We start from the raw sequence: 15,795 nt of genomic DNA, 5'->3' as shown, positions 1-15,795 counted from the left end.
CAAATAAATGAATAAGTAAGTAAGTAAGTAAGTAAATAGATCTTTTTTAATCAGGTTTTTGGATTAAAGATGCTGAGTCTGTGCCTCATTATACCTAATGGCTCCCCTGAAAGAATTCTCCCAAGGAGTGCTAAAGGAGAGAGATATCAGAAGTGTTGGTGATAAAAGTGTTAAGCTTATTTAACAACCTACTGGTGTAAAAAGGAAAATATAACTCATGAATATCTATGATTTTAAAAAAGTACAGATGGGTTGAAATCACTTGTCAACACATTTTTCAGAAAGATTGAAAATAATTTACATCTGATCTCCCCCTGAATAGTTGATTTTATATCATTCTGATTAATTTTAAAATGCATATAGGTTTTTACCATATTGTTCAAACATCTACTTTATGTAAATCTGATGACATAAAAATATAAATCAATAGAAAATTGATATTATTGGAACAGTAGTTTCATTTACAAAGGCATCTACCCCAGGATTAATTTTATTAGTAATTTATACTAATTACTGATTTATATTAATCAAAAAAAAGCACTGATTTTGATTTTCAAAATGACAATTTAATCTCTTCAGAAGCACAATTTGGGCTGTTGGTATGGCTCAGCTGGTTCAGCCACCGTTTGTGATGTTGGCATTCCATATTGGATTGCTTGTTTGAGTCCAGGCTGCTTAATTTCTGAGCCAGTTCTCTGCTACTGTGCCTGGGAAGGCAGCAGAAGATGGCCAAGTGCTTGGGCCTCTCCCACATGTATGGGAGATCAGGATAGAGTTCTTGGCTCCTGGCTTTAGCCTAGCCCAGACCTGGCTATTCCAGCCATTTGAGGAGTGAAGCAGTAAATGGAAGCTATGTCTCTCCTCTCTTTGTCACTTTGCCTTTCAAACAAGTAAATAAATAACTATATGATTAAATCAATGAATTTTTTTTTTAGAAAAGCATAACTTTTTCAGAAAACACAGTAGGACTATGTTAGGCTTTCTCTTTACTTTTTAAAAAATATTTGTTTGTTTATTTATTGATTTGAAAGGTAGAGCTACAGAGAGGGAGGCAGGGAGAGACAGAGAGGGAGACAAAGAGATCTTATATCCCTTGGTTCACTTCCCAAATGACTGTAATGGCCAGGTCTGGGCCAGGCCAAAGACAAGAGCCAGGAACTTCTTCCAGGTCTCCCACATGGGTGCAAGCACCTGGACCATTCTCTCTTGCCTTCCCAGGCATATTAAGCAGGGAGCTGGATTAGAGATGGAGCAGCCAGGACTTGAACCAGCACCCATATGGGATGCTGGAGCCTCAGGCAGTAACTTAACCCACTACATGACAATACCAGCCCACAATTTTTTTAAGAACATTATTTCAGTTAAAAGTGATCCCTGTTAAATATAAGAGTGGGAATAAGAGAGGGAAGAGATGTATAGTTTGGCACATGCTCACTTGGACTTAACCCTAATGGTAGAGCTAGAAATGTGCCAGGGGATTCTAATTCAATCCCATCAAGGTGGCATGTACCAATACCATCTTACTTGTTAAAGTGATCAGTTTAAGTTCATAATTGATCAAAAAGATAGTATTGTCAAAGGGATTACATAAATAAGACCAGTGTCTGCAAATAATAATTGATAGAATTAAAAAGGAGAGAACGATCCTAAATGGGAAGCAGGATACACAGCAGACTCATAGAATGACAAATGCCCGAAACAGCACTCTGGCCTCAGAATCAGCACTTAAGGCATTCAGATCTGGCCAAAAAGCCCATGAGAGTTTCTCAGGCATGGAAAGCCAAGACACTGTGGCAAAAAACAAAAACAAAAACCTAAATGAAAGATCTCTGTGAGATCCCAGCGGAAAGAACGGGCCATCAAAGAAGGCAATAACTTTCTCTGAAGGGAGAACTTCCACTTTGAATATGACCTTGTCTAAACAAGATCAGAGTTAAGAATAAAGGTAGGACTCTGTATTACAGGGGTCAGTGTGCCTATACTCACCAAAAATAATCTTCAAATTAGCATGTCATTGATCTAGGATTCATTATATCATTGGATTTCCCCTATTTCATAAGGCTTTCCATGCTACTGAAGAATTTCTTTGCATATACAGTGTTACCTGGATTGCAAAGAGGAATTCTATAGAATAAAGGCTTCTATGAGTTTTATAATTTGTAAATACAAGTTGAGATGATTAAATGTAGTGTGTGAAAAAATGCATGATCTTCTCATGTAGTCTTTTATAAATAGAAATCTCCACTATTTTGAAAAATACAGAAGTTAAATCTGAAAATGGAATAACATTGTGAAATAAATTATAACCTTTTTTTTTTTTTTTTTTTTTTTAGGAAACCATGAGTTTGATTTTGGTGTGGATGTTTTGGAAGAATACATCAAACAGATGCATTTTACATGGTTACTCAGTAATGTCTATGACAGATTTACTTCTGAACCTCTTGGACATGGTGCAGTAAAAAAAATAGTGACTTGGAACAATATGAAAATAGGGCTAATGGGGTTAGTTGAAGAAGATTGGCTAGATACTTTGGCTACAGTTAATAAATCAAATGTAAACTATAAAGATTATGTTGAAGTTGCTAATGAAACGGCAGTAGAACTGAAAGAAGAAGGAGCAGATCTTGTTATTGCAATAACTCATATGAAATGGGGAAATGATACAAGGCTTGCCCAAACAGCAGAAGGGGTCAATTTGATTCTAGGAGGCCATGACCATGATTATGGAATCAGGAAGGTGAATGAAACCTGGATTGTCAAAAGTGGATCTGATTTTAAATACCTGACAAAAATAAATATAAGACACTTTGATGCATCTTTCCAATATGTATTTGAGAAAGTGGAAATTGTTAGTTATTTGGAAGAAGATTCATATATTAAAGCAATAGTAAAAGATTTTACTCAAAACATACAGGTAGGTGAATATTTTTATGTTACTTACTAAGTACAGACTAATCACATGAATATTATACAGTACTGCTACAAAATAGTATAACAAACAATGAAAATGGTCATTCCAAGAAATTAATGCTAGTTTTTCTTTATTTTAATGTTAATATTCAATTTACATTTTATTTTGGCTATATAAGTAGGTAATAGTATTTGACACCTACTTTAATATTTGGACTTAATATTTTAACTGTCATTATGAAAGTATTTTTAGTATTCAAATTCTGTAATAATTTCTTCCTTTAATAAAGAGATTACTACTAAAATTTATGAAGCACTGGGTTACAAAAAGAACAGGTGAATTTTATATTAGTTTGTAATGAAAAGGCATTTCCTGCCTTCTCTCCTTATAACTACTATGGATGTTTTAGTGGTTTGTAATCAAGTCACTTAAACTTTCATATGCATTTGAATCTTTAAGGCTTATCTTTTTTTTTTTCTGGGCTCCATGGAAAAAATAGAGTACCCTTGGTGTGTGTGTGTGTGTGTGTGTGTGTATTTGTTTTACGTGTGTTACATTTGCAAGAGCTAATGGAAAATACAAGCCAGGGTCTATTTACATCCATGTATGCATTGCCTCATATAACTTGTGTTACCTGAATAGTTCCAAGGCTATAGATCTCCGTTCTGATTTTGCTTTAAGCATTAATGGAGGCATTAAGTTGGGGTGAACTTGATACCAGAAAAATTAAATGTTTTAATTACAGTTTTCTGGCACTGAAAGGTAGATGGGAACTCCTAAAATTTATGGTAACTTGGCTCCTTCATTTTGGCTATGAAATGTAAAAGTGATTATTAGGATATGTAGGAAAGATCTCTGTGAGATCCCAGCAGAAAGAAGGGGCCATCGAAGAAGGAGGTGCCTTTCTCTGAAGGGAAGAGAGACCTTCCACTTTGACTATGGCCTTGTCTAAAGAAGATCAGAGTTTGTGAACTCAAGAGGCTTCCATAGCCTTGGCAGCTCACGACAAGGCCTCGGGTGATTACTGATGTCCTAAACAAGAGTGTCAATTGTTAAGTCAACAACAGGAGTCACTGTGCAAACTTACTCCCCATGTAGGACCTCTGTCCTTAATGTGTTGTACTATGCGAATTAACAGTAAAACTACTACCCAAACAGTACTCTTTACTTTGTGTATCTGTGTGGGTGCAAACTGTTGAAATCTTTACTTAGTATGTGCTAAGTTGATCTTCTGTATATAAAGATAATTGAAAATGAATCTTGATGAAGAATGGGATGAGAGAGGGAGTGGGAGATAGGATGGTTGTGGGTAGGAGAGAGGTTATGGAGGGAAAAGCTGCTGTAAAAGTGGTACTTTGGAAATTTATATTTATTAAATAAAAGTTGAAAAAAAATTTTGATATCCTGTTAGTACTATGATATTTGGAGAGGAAGAATTTCAAATTCTAACAAATTATCTAATTTTGAGCTAGAGGTTAAGAAGAAAATGATCACGAGGTGAAATAAAAACATAAGAAATGCTGATTTTTAGATAGCTTATTTTCTTTCTTCTTTTAGTATATGTTGGAAGAAGTCCTCTGCCCCATTGATATGGAATTAGATGGTCGTGAAATTACTGTGAGAAGATCTGAGAGCAATCTTGGGAATCTGGTGACTAATGCAATGCTGGAAGCTACTCGTGCTGATGTCGCACTACTTAATTCAGGTGACTTCTGCAATTAATTTGTTTAAAAATAAAAATGACAAAAATTAGTCTTTTAAATTTTATAGTAGCAGGTTATTTCTGTTACTTACAAAGAACAGTTCAGAAATCCATCCCATTGGCTTCACACCTGTTATGCCCAGGAACACCATTGTTTGAAAATTAAAGCTTCAAGTTTAAAAATTGTTTTACTTTTTATATTTTGTGAGATTTTGAATAATGACATGGCTTTGTCATTTATCTATTTTAAAATTAGTATGTAGTCAAGCCTTGATTATATGAGAAAGAGTAGACTGAAATTTTACCCATAATCTTTTGGTCTTTTACCAATTTTCCCTTCTAATTTTGCCATAAGAGAAAGTGATAAGAAAAATCTTGTAGAGTAAATGCCGAACCTATACTAATAGTTTGAAGTTGGCCTACCTAGGACTATAAGGTATTAAGAATCTCTGTAGAGGATAGAAAATCAAAACTAACCCTGCTTTGAAACTAATCTGGATTCAGTATTATCATAAGCAGAGCTTTAGACACCATGACTGTGACTTAGGTTCCTGAATAATGCAAAAGTCTACAACATGCCATTGTTTAATGTCCTTCCAATTTTAGTCCATGTGCTGCCAAAGTGCAGCCACATTGTTTGATATCCTAACTACAAACTTCATATGTTGCTATTTTCAATGAAATTCAAGCGATGTTAATCTTATTCTTGAATAATTTAAGTTACTGTGTAGAAACATGTCCCAGGAGTGAAATCTACTGTATCTTAGATTGTTTACTTAGGATATCTCTGGAGTTGCTTCCTGTGGGGATGTTTTAAAATAGATGCTGTTCGCTCTGGAGTGCCTCAGCGTGATCCTGTCTGAAAGTGGGAAGTAAAGTTGTGGCTTTTCACTTATGCTGTTCTGTAATTAAAGACAGTGATAGCTAACATGAAATTCCTTCTTCTAAAAATGAATAGAGGTAACTGCATAATTAAAATGAAAATAAGCATGGAGAAGGGTTTGGAAAAAGGATTAGGAGCTTTTGGCAGTGTGGCATATCATTCTGAAGTTTTGGACATAAGGTAAAAGATGACTTTTTATGGAAAAATTAATTAAAATGCATTTTTAAAAATTACTGTAGGCACCCTCAGATCAGATCGGATACATCCAGCAGGGAATTTCACTTTGCATGATCTTTTGGCAATTCTTCCTATAGTGGATCCAGTTTTAGTTGTCAAAGTCACAGGTGCACAGCTGCTGGAAGCACTTGAAAATGGAGTTTACAAATACCCAGCTCTAGATGGAAGGTATGTACATTTATATAAATGGAATCATATAATATTTGCCCTTTTTTCTGGCTTCTTTCAATTAGCATGTTTTCAAGGTTCATTCGTGTTGTAGTGTGTTTCAGTACTTCATTTCTTTTTACTGTTTAATCTCATTTCATTGTGTGGATAACAACATATTTATCTTGCATCAGATGAACATTTTCAGTATTTCCAAGTTTGAACTATTATGAAGAATGTTGCTATAAAAATTAATGTGCAAGTGTTGTGTGATCATTTGTTTTCATGGATATATACTTAGTAATACAATGGTAGATCTCATCTTTGAGAAAGGGATGAACTGCTGAATTGCCTGCACCATTTTGCATTTCCCTCGGCAGTATACTTATGTTTCAGTTTCTCCCCTTGCTTGGCAACCCTTGTTCTCTGTCTTTGGTGATAGCTATCCTAGTAGGTGAGAAATGGAATCTCATTTTGGTTTTCCTTTGTGTGTCTTGAAAGCTGTGGATATCTAGCATCATTTCATGTGCTTATTGGCTGCTTGTATATCTCCTTGGGAGAGATGTTTATTCACATACTTTGCCATTTTAAAAATTGTGTTTTTTTTTTTTTTGACAGGCAGAGTGGACAGTGAGAGACAGAGACAGAGAGAAAGGTCTTCCTTTGCCGTTGGTTCACCCTCCAATGGCTGCCGCGGCCGGCGTGCTGCGGCCAGTGCACCACGCTGATCCGAAGGCAGGAGCCAGGTACTTATCCTGGTTTCCCATGGGGTGCAGGGCCCAAGGACTTGGGCCATCCTCCACTGCACTCCCTGGCCACAGCAGAGAGCTGGCCTGGAAGAGGGGCAACCGGGACAGAATCCGGCGCCCTGACCGGGACTAGAACCCGGTGTGCCAGCGCCGCAGGTGGAGGATTAGCCTAGTGAGCTGCGGCGCTGGCAAAAATTGTTTTTTTTAAATGATTGAGTTATAGGAGTTCTTTTTATCTTCTAGTTATAAGCCTCATGTCAGATATATGATATGCAAACATTTTCTCCTGTTTGTATGATTTGCTATATTACTCTAATGATGTAGTTCTTTGACTATCAAATTTTTAATTTTTAAGAAACAATTTATTTTTCTTTTGTTTTTTATGCTTTTTTAAAATTAAACTATTGCCTTATGCATGATAACAGAAGTTTATGCCTATGTTTCTTCCAATAGTTTTATAACTTTAACTCTTATTTTTGAGGTTTTCATTTACTTTGAATTAATTTTCTTCAGTGTCATACAAAGTTGGTCCAACTCTTTTTGTTTGTTTGTTTATTTATTTATTTAATTTTTGCATATGGCTTCATAGTTATTTCAGACTGTTTGTTGAAAAGACTTCTTTAAAATCCCCATTGAGTTGTCTTGGCACTCTTGTTAAAAATCAGTTTAACATAAATGTAATGGTTTATTTTTAGACTCTAAGTTGTGTTGATTAATGTATATTTGTCTATCTTGAATGCATAGAACACGTTGATCCCTTAAACCTTTATAATAAGTTTGAAATCAGGAAATGTGAGTTCTCCAAATTTGTTATTTTCTTTTAAGATTGTTTTTTCTGTGTAGGGGTCTTTTGTATTTCCAAGTATATTTTAGAGTCATATTCACACAATTTCTGCACAAAAAGCAGCTGAGATTTCGATATGGGTTTCACTGAACCTGTAGACCACTCTGGGGGAGTTTGACCATCTTAACAATACTAAGGTTTTCAATCCAACAACATGGAATATCTTACCACTTACTAGTTTAATTCTTATAAGAGTGCTTTATAGGTATAAGTCTTAGACTTCTTTTATTTATTTCTAAGTGTTTCATTCCTTTGGATACTTTTGTAAATGGAATTGTTTCCTTAATTTCATTTTTTAACTGCTTATGACCTAGTTTATAGGAATACAGCTTTTATATTGAGTACTTTAAACCAATTATGTTTAACATCAGACCAATTTATTGCTAATAGAGATAATAAACAAAGTAGAAGCTTATAGTAATGTAGTTTCCATGTATACAGTCTAGGGTTAAAGTGCTTATGGAGCTCTATAAATATATCCTTTTTCAAAAGAAGAATGTTCAAAGAAGGCAGTACCTTTCTCTGAAGGGAGGAGAGAACTTCCACTTTGACTATGACCTTGTCTAAATAAGATCGGAGTTGGTGAACTCAAGAGGTATCCATAACTTTGGCAGCTCATGACAAGGCCTCGGGTGATTACTGACTCGTAAATAAGAGTGTCAATTGTTAAATCAACAATGGGAGTCACTGTGCACCTGCTCCCCATGTAGGACCTCTGTCCTTAATGTGTTGTACTATGCGAATTAACGGTAAAACTACTACCCAAACAGTACTCTATATTTTGTGTGTCTTTGTGAGTGCAGTCTGTTGAAATCTTTACTTAGTATATACTAAGTTGATCTTCTGTATATAAAGATAATTGAAAATGAATCTTGATGAAGAATGGGATGAGAGAGGTAGTGGGAGATGGGATGGTTGCAGGTGGGAGGGAGGTTATGGCAGTGGGGAAGCCGCTATAATTCAAAAGTTGTACTTTAGAAATTTATATTTATTAAATAAAAGTTAAAAAAAAACAAAAGCAGAATGTTTATTTTCCAAGTTGTATAGTCAAAAAGAATAAGCTATAGCCAGTCATTTTTCATAAGTAGTAGATTTCTTGTTATTGAAGATAGGCATATATCCACAAAGGGATTTTAAGCATGATTCATTTGAATTAAGATTTTAGACTAACATTGTTTAGACTGTTGATTTTTCTTTAACCTGTTATGATTTATTATTTGACTTTGGAACTCATTATTCTTTGACTTCCTTCTCAATGTTGGTCATTTGCTTCATGGAAATAATATAGATAAATTTAAATAGATTTTATGAGGCTTCAGATACATTCTGATCTTTGAGGGAGTTTTTTTTTTTTTTTTTTTTTTTTTTTGGAGTTCCTTTGGTGTAAAGTCATTCTATATCATTTGCCATTTTGAATATCTGAAGAACCAAAAATAGTGTCTTGCTTACAATACAAGGCATTTCATAAATTCTTAATGGTTCTAAAGCATAGTGTGGAATTAGGAATAGGCAAAATTAATAATATTTTGGCAGTTTTGCTAGAATACAGACTGAGGGAGGAAGGCATAGCAGTAGCAGGATGGATTTTCGGAGTCAAAACAAAATATTTGAAAAGTACTTTATAGTGTTTCATATTTAATTTTGTTGAATGAATTTTAGCTAAATACTGAGCTATTGGTAAGTTTGAAATGGTATTAGGAAATATGCAGCAGTATAAACAGATATCAGATATGAGCGATGAGCAATGTTAGTTCCTTCTTAGTGTTGCTAATATTCTAGCAGTACAATTGGCCTGAAATAGTTAATAGGTGCTTGCTTGGACATGGGCTCGGTTAAACACACATCATTGTCATTAAATGGACTGGGAAGGGGATATAGAGTCAAATGCCAAAATCAGTCTGGCTTCAGGCATGTGACACTACTTTGCTTTTCTCAGTGAATAACTATTGCTCAAGCAATTGCATATGCTGTACCTCAAGTAGTGATGAAACTGTTGTGAATGTAAATTTTTTGTATTCTTCAGTGTGAATTGCTAATATATTTACAGGAAAAACCTCAGCAATTTAGACTCTTGGTTCCGTTATGAGGAAAAGCCAGATTTTTCCAGTTAAGGATTATGACCTTTTCTGCCTTCAAATGTATCACTAAAGTTTATCCTGTTTAATGATGCAAGGTCTTCATCATTTACCTTACGTATTGTAATGTGCTGACAATAAAATTATATGCAAATGTCAGAGATATAAACCCTCACAGAAAGATCTCATTTGAATTGGACAGAATACCCACTTGGATTTTGCTTTCTTGAAAAAATACCAAATAATAGTTTTAAAATTTTAGTAGCTTTATTAAGGTATAATTCTTACACAATTCATATGATTTACCCACTTGACGTATAAAATTGGATGATTTTCATTATATTTAGAGAGCTGTATACCTGTTACCACAGTCAATCTTAGAACATTTTCATCATTCCAATAAGAAACTATCTGTATTCAATAGCAGTCACTTGTCATTGTCCCCCATAACCTCCAGTCTTAGGAAACTTCCTGTGTACTTTCTACATAGATTTGTCTATTCTGCACACTTCATAGAAATTGAATTATATAATGTGTGATATTTGTAATTGGCTTCTTTCACTCAGCAAATATTTTTAAGGCTTATCCATGTTTTAGTATGCATCAGTATTTTATTACCTTTTATTGAAGAATAATGGTCATTTATATACCTAAGCCATATTTTATTTATTCATCATTGGTTGTTTCTGCTTTTTATTTATCATGACTAACGTAAAATAAATATTAATGCATACATTTTTGTATGGACCTGTGTATTTTCATTTCTTTCCATTGTACATTTAGGAGTGTATTCATTGATTTGTTTGACTGGTTATTTTTTTTCTCACAAAGGTAGAGTGGTGCATACACTGGTGAGACATCTTAGGCAATGGGGAGTGGCTGCTTTTCTGTAAAACTACTTAGTAGATCAAGGACTGAGACTTTTGTAAGTGGATTTCCCACTAGAAATGTACCATCATTTTTAATGTGTGTTTTTACTGTCAACAGCATTTAAAAACATTATATAAATATAGTAATATTGAAAATCCTGGATAGTATGTACACCGTGAACCAAGTTTCTTATGAAGTATAGTAATAGTTTAAATAGATTAAATTAGTGCAGTAATCTTGGGGAACAGGAAAATGACAAATGTACTTGCAGTCACCAGCTGCACTTTGTGATAAATTCTAGAATTGTGTTAGATAAGAATAGCTTTGAGGGTGGGAATCAAGATGGCAGTTGCATAAGATGCTCTGGTGACCACCACCCTACAGAGAGGACAATTTGAACAGCTGTACACAAAGAGGTCACCCCCTCAAAGCCAGGCAAGAGACCACACTGCCCTGTTTTGCTTAGGCAATAAGGAAAATCCATTGAAGAAAACAGGAAGGAAAGAGTTATCTGTGGAGGCTGGTGCTGTGGTCTAGCAGGTGGAGCTGCTGCCTGCAGTGTCAGCATCCCATATAGGTGCCAGTTGGAGTCCCAGTTGCTCCTCTTCTGAACCAGCTCTCTGCTGTGGCCTATGAAAGCAGTAGAAGATGGCCCAAGTCCTTGGGCCCCTGCACCCATGTGGGAGACCTGGAAGAAGCTCCTGGCTCCTGGCTTCAGATTGGCTCAGCTGCAGCTGTCGTGGCTGTGTAACTGTGATTTTCAAATAAATAAATAAATCTTTTTTAAAAAAATAGTTATCTGTGTCACCTTTCCCTTAGCTGCAAAGGGCATGGCTTGAAGAGCTACCTCCCAATTGTAACAGGGAGAAGGAACTGAATTTCAATGCCAGGCCTAATCTGAATGAATTTAGTAAGATTAAAACCCCTGCTCCTGTCCCAGTTCCATACTTGCTTTTTTTTTTAAAGATTTATTTATTTATTTGAAAGTCATAGTTGCATAGAGAGAGGAGAGACAGAGAGAGAGAGAGAGAGGTCTTCCATTCAGTGGTTCACTCCCCAATTGGTCACAATGGCGGGAGCTGCACCGATCTGAAGCCGGGAGCCAGGAGCTTCTTCCAGGTCTCCCATGCGGGTGCAGGGGCCCAAGGACTTGGGCTGTCTTCTGCTGCTTTCCCAGACCATAGCATAGAGCTGGATTGGAAGTGGAGCAGCCAGGTCTCAAACCAGTGCCCATATGGGATGCTGGCACTTCAGACCAGGGCATTAAGCCACTGCGCCACAGCACCGGCCCTCCCAGTTCCATACTTGTATCCTGACTTTTTGGAACTCTTACAGCCAGATGGCCTCTGCTACCCCTCCCCATACCACCTGCAGAAAATGGAATTCCAGTCATGTGACAATGCCAAGAGAGGAGAGTTAAGACCATGCTTTGGAGCTTGGAGCCCAGTCTGCCACCCTGAGAGCCAACACCTGATAAACCGTAAAGGCTTCTACTCACAGGCCGGGCCTCACAGGTGGAGCCTTTGCACTTACCAAGCATCAGGTAGAGACCTGTGCTCCGGTGGGATGGGCTTATATTGGAATGTGTCATGGCTGGCCTTGTGCAGGATTGACAGGCATTTCCAGACCTTGGGACCAAGGCCCCAGTGTGACCAGTCTGGGGTCAGTGTGGGTCAGCAGGGGTCTACTTTTATAACCCTCATAAAACCTTGAGCTGACTTCAAGGAGCGAGGGGAATAAGCCAAAGCTTGTATGCCAGTAAACAGGGTAATCTATCAGAAATGGATAGATTCCTGGACACATACAACCTACCTAAATTGAACCATGAAGACATAGAAAACCTAAACAGACCCATAACTGAGACAGAAATTGAATCAGTAATAAAGTCCCTCCCAACAAAGAAAAGCCCAGGACCAGATGGATTCACTGCTGAATTCTACCAGACATTTAAAAAAGAACCAACTCCAATTCTTCTCAAATTATTCAGAACAATCGAATAAGAGGGACTCCTCCAAAATTCTTTCTATGAAGCCAGCATCACCTTAATCCCTAAACTTGAAAAAGATGCATATTACAGACCAATATCCCTGATGAACATAGATGCAAAAATCCTCAATAAAATTCTGGCTAATAGAATGAAACAACACATAAGAAAGATCATCCATCCAGACCAAGTGGGATTTATCCCTGGTATGCAGGGATGGTTCAGTATTCGCAAGTCAATCAATGTGATACACCACATTAACAAATTCTAGAAGAAAAACCAGATGATTATCTCAATAGATGCAGATAAAGCATTTGATAAAACACAACACCCTTTCATGAAGAAAACTCTAAGCAAATTGGGTACAGAAGGAACATTCCTCAATACAATCAAAGCAATTTATGAAAACCCACAGCCAACATCCTATTGAATGGGGAAATGTTGGAATCATTTCCACTGAGATCTGGTACCAGACAGGGATGCCCACTCTCACCACTGATATTCAATATAGTTCTGGAAGTTTTAGCCAGAGCTATTAGGCAAGAAAAAGAAATTAAAGGGATACAAATTGGGAAGGAAGAACTCAAACTATCCCTCTTTGCAGACGATATGATTCTTAGGGGATCCAAAGAACTCTACTAAGAGATTATTGGAACTCATAGAAGAGTTTGGCAAAGTAGCAGGATATAAAATCAATGCACAAAAATCAACAGCCTTTGTATACACAGGCAATACCACGGCTGAGGAAGAACTGCTAAGATCAGTCCCATTCACAATAGCCACAAAACCAATCAAATACCTTAGAATAAACTTAACCAAGGACGTTAAAGATCTCTGCAATGAGAATTACAAAATCTTGAAGAAAGAAATAGAAGAAGATACCAAAAATGGAGAAATCTTCCATGCTCATGGATTGGAAGAATCAATATCATCAAATGTCCATTATCCCAAAAGCAATTTATAGATTCAATGTGATACCAATCAAAATACCAAAGACATTCTTCTCAGATCTGGAAAAAGTAATGCTGAAATCCATATGGAGATGCAGGAGACCTTGAATAGCTAAAGCAATCTTGTACAACAAAAACAAAGCTGGAGGCATCACAATACCAGATTTCAGGACATACTACAGGGCAGTTGTAATCAAAGCAGCGTGGTACTGGTACAGAAACAGATGGATAGACCAAGGGAATGGAACAGAACCACCAGAAATCAATCCAAACATTTACAGCAAACTTATATTTGATCAGGATCTAAAAGCAATTCCTGCAGCAAGGACAGTCTATTCAACAAATGGTGCTGGGAAAACTGAATTTCCACGTGCAGAAGCATGAAGCAAGACCCCTACCTTACACCTTACACAAAAATCCACTCAACATGGATTAAAGACTTAAATCTATGACCCGACACTATCAAATTATTAGAGAACATTGGAGAAACCATACAAGATACAGGCACAGGCAAAGACTTCTTGGAAAAGACCCGGGAGGCACAGGCAGTCAAAGCCAAAATTAACATTTGGGATTGCATCAAATTGAGAAGTTTCTGTACTGCAAAAGAAACAGGAAAGTGAAGAGGCAACTGACAGAATGGAAAAAATATTTGCAAACTATGCAACAGATAAAGGATTAATAACCAGAATCTACAAAGAGATCAAGAAACTCCACAACAACAAAACAACCAACCCACTTAAGAGATGGGCCAAGGACCTCAATAGACATTTTTCAAAAGAGGAATCCAAATGGCCAACAGACACATGAAAAAATGTTCAAGGTCATTAGCAATCAGGGAAATGCAAATCAAAACCACAATGAGGTTTCATCTCACCCCGGTTACAGTGGCTCACATACAGAAATCTACCACCCGGCACTGCGGCTCAATAGGCTAATCCTCCACCTAGCGGCGCCGGCACACCGGGTTCTAGTCCCGGTCGGGGCGCCAGATTCTCTCCCGGTTGCCCCTCTTCCAGGCCAGCTCTCTGCTGTGGCCCGGGAATGCAGTGGAGGATGGCCCAAGAGCTTGGCCCTGCACCCCATGGGAGACCAGGATAAGTACCTGGCTCCTGGTTTCGGATCATTGGGTGCGGCGGCTGCAGTGCGCCAGCTGCAGCGGGCATTGGAGGGTGAACCAATGGCAAAGGAAGACCTTTCTCTCTGTCTTTCTCTCACTGTCCACTCTGCCTGTTAAAAAAAAAAAAAAAAGGATAGAAATCTACCAACAACAGATCCTGGCGAGGATGTGGGGAAAAAGTGACACTAACCCATTGTTGGTGGGAATGCAAACTGGTTAAGCCACTATGGAAGTCAGTCTGGAGATTCCTCAGAAACCTGAAGATAACCCTACCATACAACCCAGCCATCCCACTCCTTGGAATTTACCCAAAGGAAATTAACTTGGCATATAAAAAAGCTGTCTGCACCTTAGTGTTTATTGCAGCTCAATTCACAATAGCTAAGACCTGGAATCAACCTAAATGCCCATCAACAGTAGGGTGGATAAAGAAATGATGGGATATGTACTCTATGGAACACTATATAGCAGTCAAAAACAATGAAATCCAGTATTTGCAACAAAATGGAGGAATCTGGAAAATAGCATGCTGAGTGAAATATGCCAGTCCCAAAGGGACAAATATCATATGTTCTCCCTGTCGATGACAACTGACCGAACACCAAAAAGGAAGCCTGTTGAAGTGAAATGGACACTATGAGAAACAGTGACTTGATCACCTCTTGTCCTATCAATGAATAACTTAATACTTTATCCCTTTTAGTGTTTTTTTTTGTTCTATTTAATACTATTGGTTGAACTCTTTAATTAACACACAATTATTCTTAGGTGTTTAAATTTGACTGAAGAGTGATGCCTGTTAAATATAAGAGTGGGAATAAGAGATGGAAGAGATGTACAGTTTGACACATGCTCAATCGGACTTACCTCAAACGGTAGAATTAGAAATGTGCCAGGGGATTCCAATTCAGTGTCATCAAGTTGGCATGCACCAATGCCATCTCACTAGTCAAAGGAATCAGTTTCAGTTCACAATTGATGATAATGAAAAGATTAAGTGTCAAAGGAATCACATAAACAAGACTAGTGTCTGCTAATACTAACTGATATAATTAAAAAGAGAGAAAGATCCAACATGGGAAGCAGGATACACAGCAGACTCATAGAATGGCAGATGTCCTAAATAGCACTCTGGCCTCAGAATCAGCCCTTAAGGCATTTGGATCTGTCTGAAGAGCCCATAAGAGTATTTTAGGCATGAAAAGCTAGGACAGTGTGGCTAAAAAAATAGCCTAAATGAAAGATCTCTGTGAGTGAGATCCCAGCAGAAAGAACGGGCCATCAAAGAAGGAGGTACCTTTCTCTGAAGGGAGGAGAGAACTT

General features: G+C 37.2%; 1 protein-coding gene across 2 annotated transcripts in view; it reads left to right on the top strand.

The window, feature by feature from the left end:
- The window catches only part of LOC100355797 (snake venom 5'-nucleotidase), a 107,001-nt gene that overhangs the window by 56,174 nt on the left and 35,032 nt on the right, over window positions 1-15,795 (top strand). For both annotated transcript variants that reach the window (XM_008262266.4, XM_051853734.3), the window contains 3 exons: window positions 2,334-2,914; window positions 4,469-4,616; window positions 5,736-5,901. In XM_008262266.4, coding sequence (XP_008260488.4) covers window positions 2,334-2,914; window positions 4,469-4,616; window positions 5,736-5,901 — 895 coding nt within the window. The remainder of the gene's footprint in view (window positions 1-2,333; window positions 2,915-4,468; window positions 4,617-5,735; window positions 5,902-15,795) is intronic.

This window comes from Oryctolagus cuniculus, chromosome 14 (genome assembly GCF_051225735.1).
Source record: "Oryctolagus cuniculus isolate XC-2025 breed Fujian yellow rabbit chromosome 14, ASM5122573v1, whole genome shotgun sequence".
In the NCBI taxonomy this organism is placed as follows: domain Eukaryota; kingdom Metazoa; phylum Chordata; class Mammalia; order Lagomorpha; family Leporidae; genus Oryctolagus; species Oryctolagus cuniculus.
The sequence above is the reverse complement of the archived record's forward strand: the minus strand, read 5'-3'. Positions and strand labels throughout refer to the sequence as shown.